The 15483-nt window shown below is 38.2% G+C and overlaps 1 protein-coding gene across 1 annotated transcript; it reads left to right on the forward strand.

Annotated features, from left to right (window-relative positions):
* The first annotated feature begins 1490 nt into the window (after positions 1-1490).
* Positions 1491-9576, forward strand: Pgant7 (N-acetylgalactosaminyltransferase 7). The gene is made up of 3 exons (XM_067785295.1): positions 1491-2089; positions 6890-7366; positions 7439-9576. The coding sequence occupies exons 1-3, from the start codon at positions 1894-1896 to the stop codon at positions 8530-8532; spliced, it is 1767 nt and encodes a 588-aa protein (XP_067641396.1). The 5' UTR covers positions 1491-1893; the 3' UTR covers positions 8533-9576.
* The last annotated feature ends 5907 nt before the right edge of the window (positions 9577-15483 follow it).

Below are 15483 nucleotides of genomic sequence, written 5' to 3' on the forward strand. Positions count from 1 at the left end.
GTGAACACCTGAGTTATCTATTATGGATTAATGGTCAATTTTAATATTAAAAACTTGTTTTACTATTTTGCAGACGTTATTACCGGTAAACGTTATTTCTTGATATTTTCATGTCTTCCACAGAAAAAACAAGGGAAAACAACTATTTTTAATTCCAACCTTCAGGCTTTGGATACATTGGTCAAATCACTAATTTTCACACCCCTCGCTGTGCAAACAGAGTTGCTATAGCCATCATCCAAATAATTTGTGAGCCAGATAATTTGTAAATTTCCTAGCGCATAGTCACAGTGAAAATCAAATAGGTTTTAAATATAGTTGCAGTTTTTTTGACAGATAGCTTTTAGAAAATGATGTCAAAAAGCTGCCACTAAATTTAAAATCCAGTTTATTTTGACTATGACTATGCGCCCTTGCCTTTAGTTTGGCAAAGCCGCCTTTAATAAACCAACTTTTTTAAAAATAGATGGCGTTGTTTGGCCTTTAGCCATATGTGTTACAACTCATGTGCACAAAAATATCACGCCCTCTGCTTCTCAAGTCTCCCAATGATCGGGGTCATCTCCATGAGAATTGAACGTGATACGGAGCCAGAAAACTCACTGGATGATGGCTTACCATATAAAAATCGCAAGTACTCCATGCATGCATGTATGGAGTACTCCCTATGGACCAACCGAGTGCTCCAAAATTAATCATAATTCATACAAAAAATATGGTCCAATTAACATTGCGATGTCCTAGGACTGAACCATATACATACTTACATACTCCAGTGAACCACATGATCCAACGATTTTTGCAGGGTTATATGTTCTGTAAAATATCCGTTAGTGTTCCTGTAGGATAAATTCTACTATAAGCTGGAGACATTGGTGCTTTATCGGTAACCGTATCAGTAACCTTTTAACAGCTGATTCGACCAACCTTATGAGAATCAATGCAATCGATTATTGGTGCCGCTAAAGTCGTAACCGTATCGTAGCCAACCAATTGGGTTTTGGTTTACCGTCGTAACGATAAACAGCTGATTACGTTAGGGATACGGATACAGCGATACGACATACGGCACCAATGACTCCAGCTATAGCTGGAGACATTGGTGCTTTATCGGTAACCGTATCGGTAACCTTATAACAGCTGATTCGACCAACCTTATGAGAATCAATGCAATCGATTATTGGTGCCGCTAAGGTCGTAACCGTATCGTAGCCAACCAATTGGGTTTTGGTTTACCGTCGTAACGATAAACAGCTGATTACGTTAGGGATACGGATACAGCGATACGACATACGGCACCAATGACTCCGGCTTTAGGTCGTAACCGTATCGTAGCCAACCAATTGGGTTTTGGTTTACCGTCGTAACGATAAACAGCTGATTACGTTAGGGATACGGATACAGCGATACGACATACGGCACCAATGACTCCGGCTTATATCAGCTGATCTTTCACTTTTTCTTTACGCCAATTGCTTCATCTGGCACCACCTGAAAATCCAGGTGTAATAAGAAATTGCAGCTGTAAAAATAAATATATACATAAACTTAATTCTATTATTTTAAAAATATTTTTTAAATGCAAAACCATTGTAATATTTCAATAAATGTTAGAATGAATGGGGTTTGAGCAAAAAAAAAAAAAAAAAAAAACTTTGGCCCGCATACGTTCTCCGCAAATTATTTTGTGTTATAAAATTGTGTCTTCTTCCTTGGTTTCTTTGAATTAACTTGGCCATATTTGTATCTACATATGTACACAGCTTATGCCGCATTTATTGATACGACACGTCGGCAGATTCACATGTCTGTTGCCATTGGAATTGTTAAAGTTTAATTTTAATATAAACTAATGACAGAATTTGTTTCAAATTAAAAAAAAAAAGATTAAAAATGCGTGTAAGTAATCTTCGTGGTGGTCGTTTGTGCCGTATTATATTTTCTTGTTGCATTATCTTGCCATTGATATATTTGTTGGCTACATGGAATGACACCAAGCGTGGCCTAAATAGTTATCAAACCAAATTGGCTCGTTTTAATCATCAGAGATTGGAGAGTAGACCAAAGGAAGTGCCGAAGTTGATTGAAGGTGGGTAAATTCGAAGTGAAATGTAAAAAAATATAAAAAATTTGCATATTAAAGCATCTTATTATAGTCGGAATTTCATTAAGTTTATTAGTTGACTTTGACCTTGCTTAAGTGTAATCTATTAAGCACACAAAAATATTTATTAAGTGTAAAGGGAAAAGGGAAATAAAGCAAACAATGGTTAAGCGCTCGTTTTAAAATGTTTATTTTTGTCTCTTGAATGCCAGATGGATGGCTTAGAAATGTTTAAAACACTTGTGGCTTATTGTAAATATTGACATAGCATGCTAGCTGTATGAATTTGAGTATCTGCTCTCAGCTTTGCTTTTCCCTTTGATGCTGTGTGTGTAGTTACATTAAAACTGGAATAACTTATAGTTCATCGTTCTAGGACATTTTTTCCATGAAAGCTTCTTATTCCCGAAACTCTATGTTGTAAAAGCAAAAACTACTGGAAGGTAGTTTAAGTCTATCGGAACGAAAATCGACACATGATGGCACAACGCCGAAACCGGTTTGTCTCGAAACCAAATTTGACAAGGGATGACGGAAAATAGTTCAAATATACATATGTACATCGTTTACCACCCTGTCGGAAAATCAACAAAACAAAATAAGTAGGTTAAGCCTTTGGAATTTTATGTTGTTGTCGTTGTTGTAGCAATCCTCGCCCCACTTAATAGCCTCGACCGATCACAAATTGTCATCAATATCCTCCAACGGGAGTCCAAGGAAACTTGCCGTTTCAACAGGGGTGGACCATAAGGAAAGGGGTGTTAGAGGCGTTGGTTCTACATTACACTTAAAGAGATGGTTGGTGTCATGTGGGGACACATTGCAAGCGGGGCATACATTTTGTATGTCGGGGTTGATTCTGGATACGTAAGAGTTTAACATGTTACAGTATCCAGAACGAAGTTGAGCAAGAGTGACACGAGTTTCCCTGGGGAGTATGCGTTCCTTTTCCGCGAGTTTTGGATACTTTTCTTTAAGTACTGGATTCACCGGGCAATTCCCGGCATAAAGGTCCGACGCCTGTTTATGGAGTTCACCAAGGACCTGCTTGTGTTTTTTTACTTCACACGGCTGGGTTCTCAGGTGCCGTATTTCCTCAAAATGCTTACGGAGATGACTCCTTAAGCCCCTAGGCGGTGCTTGTTCATCAATCAGATGTCTGTTGGGATGCCCAGGTTTCTGGGTATTCAACAGGAACTGTTTGGTCAGCATCTCATTTCTCTCCCTGATGGGGAGTATTCTCGCCTCATTATGCAGATGGTGTTCTGGGGACATAAGAAGACAGCCCGTGGCGATTCTGAGAGCAGTATTTTGGCAGGCTTGTAGCTTGGGGATTTTATCGTACTGCTGTATATGTACCAACTAGGAGTTGTCGGCGTTCAACTTTTTGGATGGGTACTCCTGTATCCTCCCACAAATGTAACTGTATTGACCAAACATGGGACAGTTAAGAGAAAAAATCGCTTGCCAAATATAATGTTGTGCCATATCACTGAACGAACAATAAACTCAAAGCGTTGTGGTGTTCGAAGTTGTTATGCTCTAAAAAATTTAGTATGGGGTTACCAACCAATAGTAAATCCGGACCGTATAGCAAGGTTAGCCAGCGGTGAGCTTTGGTTTACACTTCTTGGCACCGTGTTTATTAAGCGTAATTAAGGGCATCCTAGATCAATAAAGACCTTAGATAGATAGATAGAAAATTTATTGAGGATTGCACTGCGACCATTGGTCTACTGTGCCCTCATATCCTTCAGAGCACCTCACACAAGTTAACTTCCTTGATGAACCCTAGCAGTTCTCTTGGCATGAGGATTTGAATGTGGGAATGCTCTAGCCATGATGAGCCCATAAACTTAGTCCTGCGTCTTGAGATTGCGTCGCATTCCAGAAGGATATGGCCCGCCGTATCCTCTTATCGATCACAAAATCGGCATGTGTTATTCGATAGTATGCCCAGTTTCTGCATGGCTGTTCAGTCTACAATGTCCTAGAATAGCTGTAAGGATTCTTAGGTTATCTTTCGAGAGGCCTATTCTTGCCCTATAGCGAGTTGTGCTATAACCTCCTAAAAGTAACTTAGATTGTCTCAAAACTGGCGTATTGCAGTTCGGCTCATAGCGTTGGTGATACATATTACATACACGAATGGACACCCAGGCATTTTAGAACTGTAAAACTGCAATTCCGCACAAAAGACTATGAAATTGTTGAATTCGAGGTAGGAAGACAGTGAAAACTGGCCTCCAGGGAAAATACTAGTCCGAATGCTTCATAATGCTTTAAAAAAATGCTCCCTTCATAACACATGACAGAAGTCCAATACCGCTAGCAGCTTAAGCATAACAGTTGAGCATATTGTTTACGTCATTTGCTGACACATTACATGCAGGAAGGGTGGTTCTGTAGTGGAAATCATCTATTTTTTGAACTGTATTTCGCAATAGAAAGATGCTTCATTTAAAATTTTGAAATAATAAGGAGGCCCTTCAACACTAGATGGCAGGCCACCAGTCTCCATGAAAATCTCAGATAGTATCCTCCCATTAGAATTTGGGAGTTAACCCAATCCTTCAATTTCAGGCTGAAATTCGCATATTTTATTGTTGTTGTTGTAGCAGTGCTTCGCCCCACCTAACAGCTGCGACCGATCACGAATTGGCCATCAATATCCTCTAACGGAAGTCCAAGGAAACTTGCTGTTTCAACAGGGGTGGACCATAATGAAAGGGGTGTTAGAGCGGTTGGTTCCACATTACAATTAAAGAGATGGTTGGTGTCATGTGGGGATACATTGCAAGCCGGGCATACATTTTGTATGTCGGGGTTGATTCTGGATAGGTAAGAGTTTAACCTGTTACAGTATCCAGAACGAAGTTGAGCTAGAGTGACTCGCGTTTCACTGCGGAGTATGCGTTCCTCTTTCGCAAGTTTTGGGTACTGTTCTTTGAGTACTGGATTCACCGGGATAAAGGTCCGACGCCTGTTTGTAGAGTTAACCAAGGACCTGCTTGTGTTTTTTTGCTTCATACGGCTGAGTTCTCAGGTGCCATATTTCCTCAAAATGCTTACGGAGATGACTCCATAAGCCCCTAGGCGGTGTTGGCTCATCAATCAGATGTCTGTTGGGATGCCCAGGTTTCTGGGTATTCAACAGGAACTGTTTGGTTAGCATCTCATTATTATTATTATTATATTTCTTTATTACGGTCTTTAAGACCTAGTTGATGTTAAGTAAACATTTGTTTCATTAAATATTAAGTGTTTTACAATATAAAAATAATTTTACTTTAAACTTATTAATATTTTCACAATCTCTTATCTCAGTAGGTAGTTCATTGTACATTTTGTACCCAGTGTATTATTCTAAAGTCTTCTTTGCGAACTCTGTTCTTACTCTAGGCAGTCTTATATTATTGCAGTATCTAGTTCCATAGCTATGGATCTCGTGATTATATAATATTTTATTGCTCAGGTAACTCGGTAGCATTCCTAATCTTACATGATGTATAAATTTCAAAGTGAAGTAACTTATTGACTGTTTTATACTAAGCCAGTTTAACCGATTCAGCATTATAGTTTTTGATGTTCTTGGGGGACATTTTAATATAAATCGCATTGCCTTGTTTTGTTGTATTTGTAGTCTTTTAATTTGCATATCACTCGCTATCAGCAGAATTGTAGGACAGTATATAAAGTGCGGCTCAATAATTGAACGATACACCATTATTTTTGCATGTTCTGTACATGAATCCTATTTTCTGCGCAATTTTTCTTTCAAGATAATTTATATGTTCTCCCAAAATTCAGGTTTTCTCCCTGATGGGAAGTATTCTCGCCTCATTATGTAGATGGTGTTCTGGGGACATAAGAAGACAGCCCGTGGCGATTCTGAGAGCAGTATTTTGGCAGGCCTGTAGCTTCCTCCAGTGGGTAGTTTTTAGGTTTGGCGACCATATAGCGTTTCTTTGTCTTTTCCCCAAGTACTGTCAGCAAGGGATTTGAGGATTTTATTACGGCTCTGAATTTTCGGAACAATTGCGGCTGCGTGCTCACCAAAATGTAGATCCTGATCAAACGTCACACCCAAGATTTTGGGGTGTAAGACAGTCGGTAGCGTAGTGCCATAGACGTGGATGTTCAAAATGGTCGACATTTGGGACGTCCATGTTGTAAATAAGGTCGCGGAGGATTTAGTCGGTGATAATATTTTATTGTAATGAATTATTGCACGGTTCATTTGTATTAGAAATTTAGTATCGATACTTTGGGTATCAAGTATATTTGATTCGACATTTTTGGGTACCCGATACTTGGAGAACGATACCTGTAATGAGTACCGTATCGAAACTCTGGATTTGATATCGTGTTCCTAGTTGTCTACCAGTTGTCTACCGAAGGCCTTGGTGAGTGTTATCGATGTCCATGGTGCTTTGCCGGATTAGGAGATCCGGTACGTTGCGGTACCAAGCCCGACCATCTCTGGAACGATTTGTTTTGACCACATGCGACCTTCCAGGCCATAACGCCCTCCCACCCCCTAGTTCCTTGACGAGCTCGGGGTCGCCAGAGCCTCGGTGAGGTTGGAAACTGTGTTTGGAGAAGCTATATATTGCGCTGGCAACCTGAAAGGGTTGCGCTACACAACCCCTTGAATCTATTTGGTATTTTAGTCGCCTCTTACGACAGGCATACCTACCGCAGGTATATTCTAACCCCCTAACCCGCTGGGGCCATACAATACAATCAATCAAGTCATTCGATAAAAATTCTCTATTTATCTAGGCCTGGGAAATTTCGAACCGAAAAATGTAGAACCACGTACCGGACCTGGCGAAAATGGTGAAGCGCATCAACTTTCCGCCGACAAGAAGCATCGCGCTGATGAATCGGAAATGGAGTATGGCATGAACATTGCATGTTCTGATGACATATCAATGCATCGTTCCGTGCGCGACACCCGCTTGGAAGAATGCAAACACTGGGTCTATCCATATGATCTACCTAAAACTAGCGTCATAATTGTTTTTCACAATGAAGGATTCTCAGTGCTTATGCGAACAGTGCATTCAGTGATTGATCGTTCACCAAAACATATTTTACACGAAATCATATTGGTAGATGATTATTCAGATAAAAAGGATTTGCGCGAGAAACTGGACACATATTTGGAACAATTTGGAGGTTTAGTTAAACTCATACGCAATGCGGAGCGCGAAGGATTGATAAGAACACGTTCTAGAGGTGCACAAGAAGCCACTGGTAATTGGACGATATACATATTCTTAATGTTTTACGAAATATAATAATATAAAATTTTTGTTATGCTTACAGGTGAGGTGATTGTTTTCCTCGATGCGCATTGTGAAGTGAATACAAATTGGTTGCCGCCGCTGTTAGCTCCCATTTATCGTGATCGCACTGTTATGACGGTACCCATAATAGATGGTATTGATCATAAAACTTTTGAATATCGTCCCGTTTACGGCAGTGATGCACATTTTCGGGGTATTTTCGAATGGGGTATGCTGTATAAGGAAAACGAAGTACCCAAACGCGAACAACGTCGCCGTGCACACAATTCAGAACCATATCGCAGTCCAACACATGCTGGTGGTCTATTTGCTATTAATCGTGAATACTTTTTAGAATTAGGCGCATACGATTCGGGGTTGTTGGTTTGGGGTGGCGAAAATTTTGAATTGAGTTTCAAGATATGGCAATGTGGTGGTAGCATTGAATGGGTACCGTGCTCGCGAGTCGGACATGTTTATCGCGGTTTTATGCCATACAATTTTGGTAAATTGGCGCAAGCCAAGAAAGGTCCTTTGATTACAATAAATTATAAACGTGTAATTGAAACTTGGTTCGATGATACGCACAAAGAATACTTTTATACACGTGAACCTCTGGCGCGTTATCTCGACATGGGTGATATTAGCGAGCAGTTGGCATTGAAAAAGCGTTTAAATTGTAAATCATTTCAATGGTTTATGGACAATATCGCCTATGATGTTTATGACAAATTTCCAGCATTGCCAGCAAATTTACATTGGGGTGAATTGCGTTCGGTGGCTACAGATGGCTGTCTCGATTCGATGGGACATCAACCGCCTGCTATAATGGGCTTGTCACATTGTCATGGTGGTGGTAATAATCAATTGTTACGTTTAAATGCTGCCGGTCAGTTGGGTGTGGGTGAACGTTGTGTGGAAGCAGATCGTCAAGGCATCAAATTGGCTGTATGTCGTTTGGGTACGGTGGATGGTCCATGGAATTATGATGAAAATACAAAACATCTATTACATCGTACACATAAAAAATGTATGGCGGTACATCCGACATCACAGCAATTATTTTTGGCACATTGCGATGTGAACGACGGTTATCAACAATGGTGGTTTAAAGCAATTAAGCCACGTTGGTGAAGGGCTATGAAGTGTAATATGATTGCAAAGTAGCATACGGGTTTCATTGAGCATTTGCATAAGAAAATTTTGAGCACACACAGCGAAAACATGTATGTATGTAATTGTTGAATACTGAAATTGAAATTTTAAAAGGTTGGACTGATCTTGACGGAGTAGTAAAATGATATGAGTTTATTGCCGTTGAAACACTTTTTACAATTGAAACGAATATCAGAATATAATATAAATATCGTTTATACGTGCGTGGAATATTGAAATCAAAAATGTATAGTGTAAGATAATGCGCCTAAGAAGCAAATACAATCACTTATATCATAAGAAGTTAAATAACAATATTATTTCTTATGGTTTCAAGTGTTCAACTCATTATTATGAGGTTTTTAAAGCAATAATATGTTGTGAAGTAAATTAATAATTTACAAACCTATATACATACATAAATATAGATGTTAAAAAAAATTTCTGAATCGATGACCGTTCCAAGCGCATAAAGGCGCAAGTTGTGTTTCTTAAAAGAAATTAAACTTAAGATGCGTGTTTTTAAAATTTTACTTTAACGTAATAAATTTTAGGCGCTTAAAATATTGCCTGACATTTTTATACATTATATTATGTACATTCACTTGACTTTTATATGTATGTAGATAAAATGCTTCAACATTGCCAATTATATATAGAAACATTTATTACACAAGGTAAATTTATTTATCTTCAAATATAGTTGTTATAATTTATTATTATTAGTCTATGTATAAGCACGCTAATTTCGTTTAATATACGTTCACTATCAGTTTATTCTATTACGTTTGGATATATGTTTTAAGTTTCTATCTGTGTCCTTTTACCGTATATTATATGTAATCTATACTCATATGTGTGATACGTAATGTTCATTTTTCGTTTGTGAAATTTTTTCACGCATAACATAGTACATACAATTTTAATCTACATGAAATTTGTTCACGTTTACACATTCCAAAATTTAATTTATTACATATTTTTAATGGAATTGAAACATTAGTAATAAGTCTGATAAATATGCAATAAATGATTTTAATAAAAAATATCTGTATATCGCACGTATAATTGTTAACAAACGTAACGCAAAATTTTAGTTTTTGGGAAAAACGCAATAAAACTTTTGTTGTAGATAGTGGAATTCCGCGCCTAATTTCTAGGCCACCTAAAGAGTCAGGCTAATTTTAAAGGAAGAAAGGTAAACTTCAATTGAATTAATATATTGTTAAAATATATGTTGATACACAAATTTTTGTATGAGTTTTCAAGCGGGGATTACCCTTATTGCTTTAAATGTATGAAAACATTTATTTGAAGCAATTTTTAATTTATAATTTATTTAATAAGTTGGGAAAAATTTAAACAACGTGACATCAGGACGGACAAGGTGACAGCTGTTTCGATTATACCTTTATTTTAAATCTCTTCAAAGCCTTTTCTCCCGGGAGTGGGATTGGAACCCGCACTCCTAAAATTTTTCCCAAATTATTAAATAAATTATAAATTAAAAATTGTTTCAAATAAATGTTTTCATACATTTAAAGCAATAAGGGTAATCCCCGCTTGAAAACTCATACAAATAGACAACATTGGTGTTAATTCGTTGTAGTTCTATAAATAGAACAAAGCACCAACACCAAGTTTCTCTGAAACCGCGTTACCAACGCATAACTTTACCATATGATGCCATACGAAGTATGCACTATGAATAAAGAAAATATACAAAGAAGGCAATTGGGATAAGGTTTACAACAACTAGGGCATGGCGTGGCTGAATGCGTTTATAACACTTCAACCATCGTAGGAGTGCGGGTTCGAATCCCACTCCCGGGAGAACAGGCTTTGAAGAGATTTAAAAAAGGCATAATCGAAACAGCTGTCGCCTTGTTCATCCTGATGTCACGTTGTTTAAATTTTTCCCAAATTATTAAATAAATAAAAAATTTTTTATTTATAGTTTATTCACTTTACTACAACCTTCATATTAAATTCATACGGAGTACTTCTAAATATTTCAGTATAGTATACGAAATTACACTTTTTTAAACGGTTTTATTTAGGTTGAGTTGAATAGTACGAATTTTGTAATTGAAATTTAAGTAACTTCCCGATAAGCTACAGGCTTGAAACTTGGAGTATAGTTCAGAACCCGATGACAATGCAATAATAAGAAAAAAATCGCCGCTAGGTGGCGCAAGGATCGAGATATTCACAAAAATCGTATTTGTGGTCCGATTTGGCTCATATTTGGAACACATAATACATACAAGAATAGAAAGCGACCTATAAAAAAATCGTCGCTAGGTGGTGCAAGCATTGAGATATTCACAAAAATCGTATTTGTGGTCCGATTTGGCTCATATTTGGAACACATAATACATACAAGAATAGAAAGCGACCAATGACAAAAAATCGCCGCTAGGTGGCGCAAAGATCGAGATATTCAAAAAAATCGTATTTGTGGTCAAATTTGGAACACATAATACATAAATGAATAAAAAGCACCCTATGATGTCCGATTTGGCTCATATTTGGCACAAATATTACAAACAGTCCGGTAGAAGTGACATCAAAATATTGAGGAGGATCGCAAAAGCTCTTTATGACGCAGAAATTACAATCCCAGAAACCTGAGCATCCAGAAACCTGATTGAGGTGACCCGGCTTCTAGGCATATAAGAGGACATCTTCGTAAGCAATATAAGAAGATATGCCACCACAGAGTTCAGCTGTTTGAATTAAAAAGAGCATAGGAAGGCCCTTAGACTCATGCACACACGGTCGGTAAAGTCTTATTCAGATTTATACCCAGTAAACCCGGGGAAAGGAAAGCAACTACTTCAATTGTTAGATATTGAAATATGCTGAACTTTTAGGCAATACATGTATGTTTTGCATGTAATGTGCCTGAAATATGGTCACCAACCATTTTTTAATCGTTATGTGAATCAAACACTTCTAAAACCAACCAACGTCTCTATGGTCCAACCCTATCGTAATGATGAAAAGTCATGATGGACGGGGCGCTTAGCCCTTCAAATACGAAGGCGAAGAGTTGGTGAAGATTATCCATTAATTCCTAATCAAAATATGGTAGGACGAGAGTATGCCTCCAGACTAGAAATCTATTACCTGCCTTCTCTGGCTTGCATAAAAAGGCGACAAAAGAATGAATTAATTAAAAACTGGGAAGAACTTCATCTATATGGGAATAGCCGAAGCAAGAGACTCACTCTTGCCCAAAAACTTTGGACTAAATAATCAAAAAGTTATCCACGAATCAAAAATAACTCTTAATCATGGCTCGAAATGATAAGCGGAGTTGAGATACGAGTACGAGTGCATGAAGATAATCGCGCCGAGAAGATATTCCCTTCTATGCACGTGTTTTAAAACAAAAGAAGGGGGTGAACTCTATTAAATTGGGAGGGACAGTTGGAGGAATACTTGATGTCTCTTGATGCTCCGAATTGGCGTCAGTTATCGCGAAACAGGAAAAGCTGGCATGACCTGTTACATCACTTTTTCGCGGATATCTTCTCGATCTAAATTATTTTACTTTAATGACTCATTTACAAAATTGATCGCACATAAAGGCATCCTTATCGCAACACGGTTTGGTCAATAGTCAAGACGATATTCTAAGAATTCCGCTATGAATCATATCAAGTGATAACCGCGTAGGAAAGTGTTAAGCTTTACATTAGAGGTTTTTGCCGATCACTTTATCGGCGGTGGCGGCGCGCCGTTGTACGCCGATGTTTCTTTAAAAAACTTGATTTTCCTATTTAAAAAAAATAATATTTAGAAAAGGTTTTTTTATATGTATTTAAGGAAATCAACGTTTTGGCTATTTCGGAAAGATCTGGGGTTTTCCATGTCCTTCGTTCACTTACTATAGGGAGGCTTCGAACCTAACCCCGGTCTTAGGGAATGGTACTGCTGCGTCTGCTGAAAAAAATTTAAATACTTGAAATGGTCACAGGTTTGTCTGTATGTCTCGTGCAAAGCGTAGTTTCACCGAAGGAGATGTACTGGGCTAACTTCTAATACTCGTTGTCGACACGATTTCTTTAAATTGTGGCTCCTTGTTGGTCACACACACGGTTGTTATTAGTGGTCTTTTAATACTCATGACTCTCGTGGCACAGTTTTAACGATTAGCATCAACGCTGGCCTATTGTTGATCGCGCTAAAAGGCGCCTCCAGTTTTCGGCTATTTTTAAGATATGCGAACAGTAGCAATCCCGACCACCAGTCCTTACTACGCCTCCTGGCCCTCACACCATATGCAAGCACAGAAGCTATAGGACTGCGACTTCTAACTCATACCTTCGTCGACGTCACTTTCTTAGAAGCTGTAGGTGTAGCTCCAAAAACCTTCCAACGGATGTTCTTTGTCGCGCTATGCTACCGAGCACTACCAAAGAAACACCTTGAAACGTCTTGGAGTAACTATTCGGCCAAGGATGCTGCCCTCGAAATCATAAGCAGTCCAGGCGGATGTCATTTAACTCCTGTAACTCATGGAATAGTATAATCCTCGGAGCATCTACATAATTTAAATTTTACAAGGACCCTGGATAAAATTTTCAAAATCGTTAAACCGATTTTAAGTTCAAAGATGTAAAGGTTATATGTTCAGTCGAAACAGTTGTTTTCCATTTGATTCAAGAGTTCATTATGAATAACCGCGTAGCTTCAGTTTTCAGATTAGTTCGATTGTCCACTACGTTAGCTCACCCGGTCATTTGTTCGACTGTCTTGGGAAAGCTTTTTCTTCACCACTTTGAGTGTTTTTGCGAAGGACAAAGCCTCACCTGGTAAATTTATGTGCCTACGTACTTACATATGTATGTAACAGGAGCCGTAACGTGTAGGTGATATTTGAACTTGGTTGATAGGCTATAAACAATGTGATTCACTACAAGGGACTAGTTCTGCATAAGGGCCGCCAACTTTAGGAAATGTCAAACCGGAAGACTTGGGTTTTAAATGATGAAGAATGAAAGTCAAAATTAAAATTTCATACGCTATTTGATGGTTTCTCAAATAAAAAATAGGTGTTTGAATATAAGGCTAAGTGATTTTTCAAACCCTTCTTATACGTACATATATCTTCAACTTAAGTATGAGGTGAGAATCATTTCAAAGGACTGTTTAAACTTCTGGATTTTGCGTGCTTTGCACACAGAGTACATTAAATATGATTGGATAAAGGTTGGTTGTACAGGTATAAAGGAATCGAGATAGATATAGACTTCCATACCCCAAAATCATCACTATCGAAAAAAAATTTGATTGAGCCATGTCCGTCCGTCCGTCTGTCCATTAGCACGATAATTTAAGTAAATTTTGAGGTATCTTCATGAAATTTGGTATGTATATTCCTGGGCACTCATCTCAGATCGCTATTTAAAATGAATGTTATCGGACTATAACTACGCCCACATTTTCGATATCGAAAATTTCGAAAAACCGAAAAAATGCGATAATTCATTACCAAAGATGGATAAAGCGATGAAACTTGGTAGGTGGGTTGACCTTATGATGCAGAATAGAAAATTAGTAAAATTTTGGACAATGGGCGTGGCATCGCCCACTTTTAAAAGAAGGTAATTTAAAAGTTTTGCAAGCTGTAATTTGGCAGTCGTTAAAGATATCATGATGAAATTTGGCAGCAACGTTACTTCTATTACTGTATGTGTGATAAATTAAAATTAGAAAAATCGGTTGAAGAACACGCCCACATAAAAAAAAAATGTGTATGTCAAATTTTGACAAAAAATTTAATATCTTTACAGTATACTAGCAGACCCGGCAGACGTTGTTCTGCCCTAAATTTGGCCTATCTGCATATATTTTAATAAGCTTTTTCCGTCTAACTCTGCCCTACCCCTCTACACTTTTTCCTAATCTTTTTATTCACTCCTCTCTCCGTCTTTTTCGCTTCATCTGCATCTTCGTCTCATTCTATCTCTTTCTCAGTCTCCTTCTCTCGTTTCTCTTCTCTCAAGTTTTTCTCCTTCTTCTTCATCTCTTATTGCCAGTCCCAGAGGGTGGTATGTATTTTGTTCCAGTCCCATTCCGATTCTTAGTCCCAGTCCCACTCCGAGTCTCAGTCTCAGTTCCAGTCGCAGTCCTAATCCCAGTCCCAGTCCGTCTCTGGTATACTTCCCGGAAAAAAGCATCGTAAATACTAATCGGCTTCGCATGCATATTTATCAGTTTTGTCAGGTTGATGCGACTAAATCGAATATCACAATGACTTTTAGAGCTCTCAGCAACAGCTTTCATTTGATATCCATAATACACACACATTCTAGGTGTATCCGGGTCCATGCTTTGGCCTATATCTCGAGACCGTAGTCACCCAGCGGTGTAAAACTTACTCTGTACTAAAGCATACATCAACAGCTTCAATTTGATACCCATAATATAAAAACACATTCTAGGTGTATCCGGGTCCACGTTTTGGGCTATATCTCGAGACCCTAGCCTCCCAGTTGTATGAAAATTATCCTGTACTATAGCACTCATCAACAGCTTTCATTTGATATCCATATTGTATAAACACATTCTAGGTGTACCCGGGTCCACGTTTTGGGCTATATCTCGAGACCCTAGCCTCCCAGTTGTATGAAAATTATCCTGTACTATAGCACTCATCAACAGTTTTGATCTCAAGACCCTAGACACGTAGCGAAAAAAAGGTAGACGTTGGTCGATTCTCAGACCTACCCAATATGCTCACAAAATTTCATGAGAATCGGTTCAGCCGTTTCGGAGGAGTTCGTCCTCTAAAACCGTGACAGAAGAATTTTATATATTAGATTGGTAAATTATGTCAACATTCAACTCCAGTAATGATATGGTGCAACAAACTACAAAACTAAAAGAAAATTTCGAAATGGGCGTGGCTCCGCTCTT

Source organism: Eurosta solidaginis, chromosome 4 (assembly GCF_040869045.1).
Source record: "Eurosta solidaginis isolate ZX-2024a chromosome 4, ASM4086904v1, whole genome shotgun sequence".
In the NCBI taxonomy this organism is placed as follows: Eukaryota; Metazoa; Arthropoda; class Insecta; order Diptera; family Tephritidae; genus Eurosta; species Eurosta solidaginis.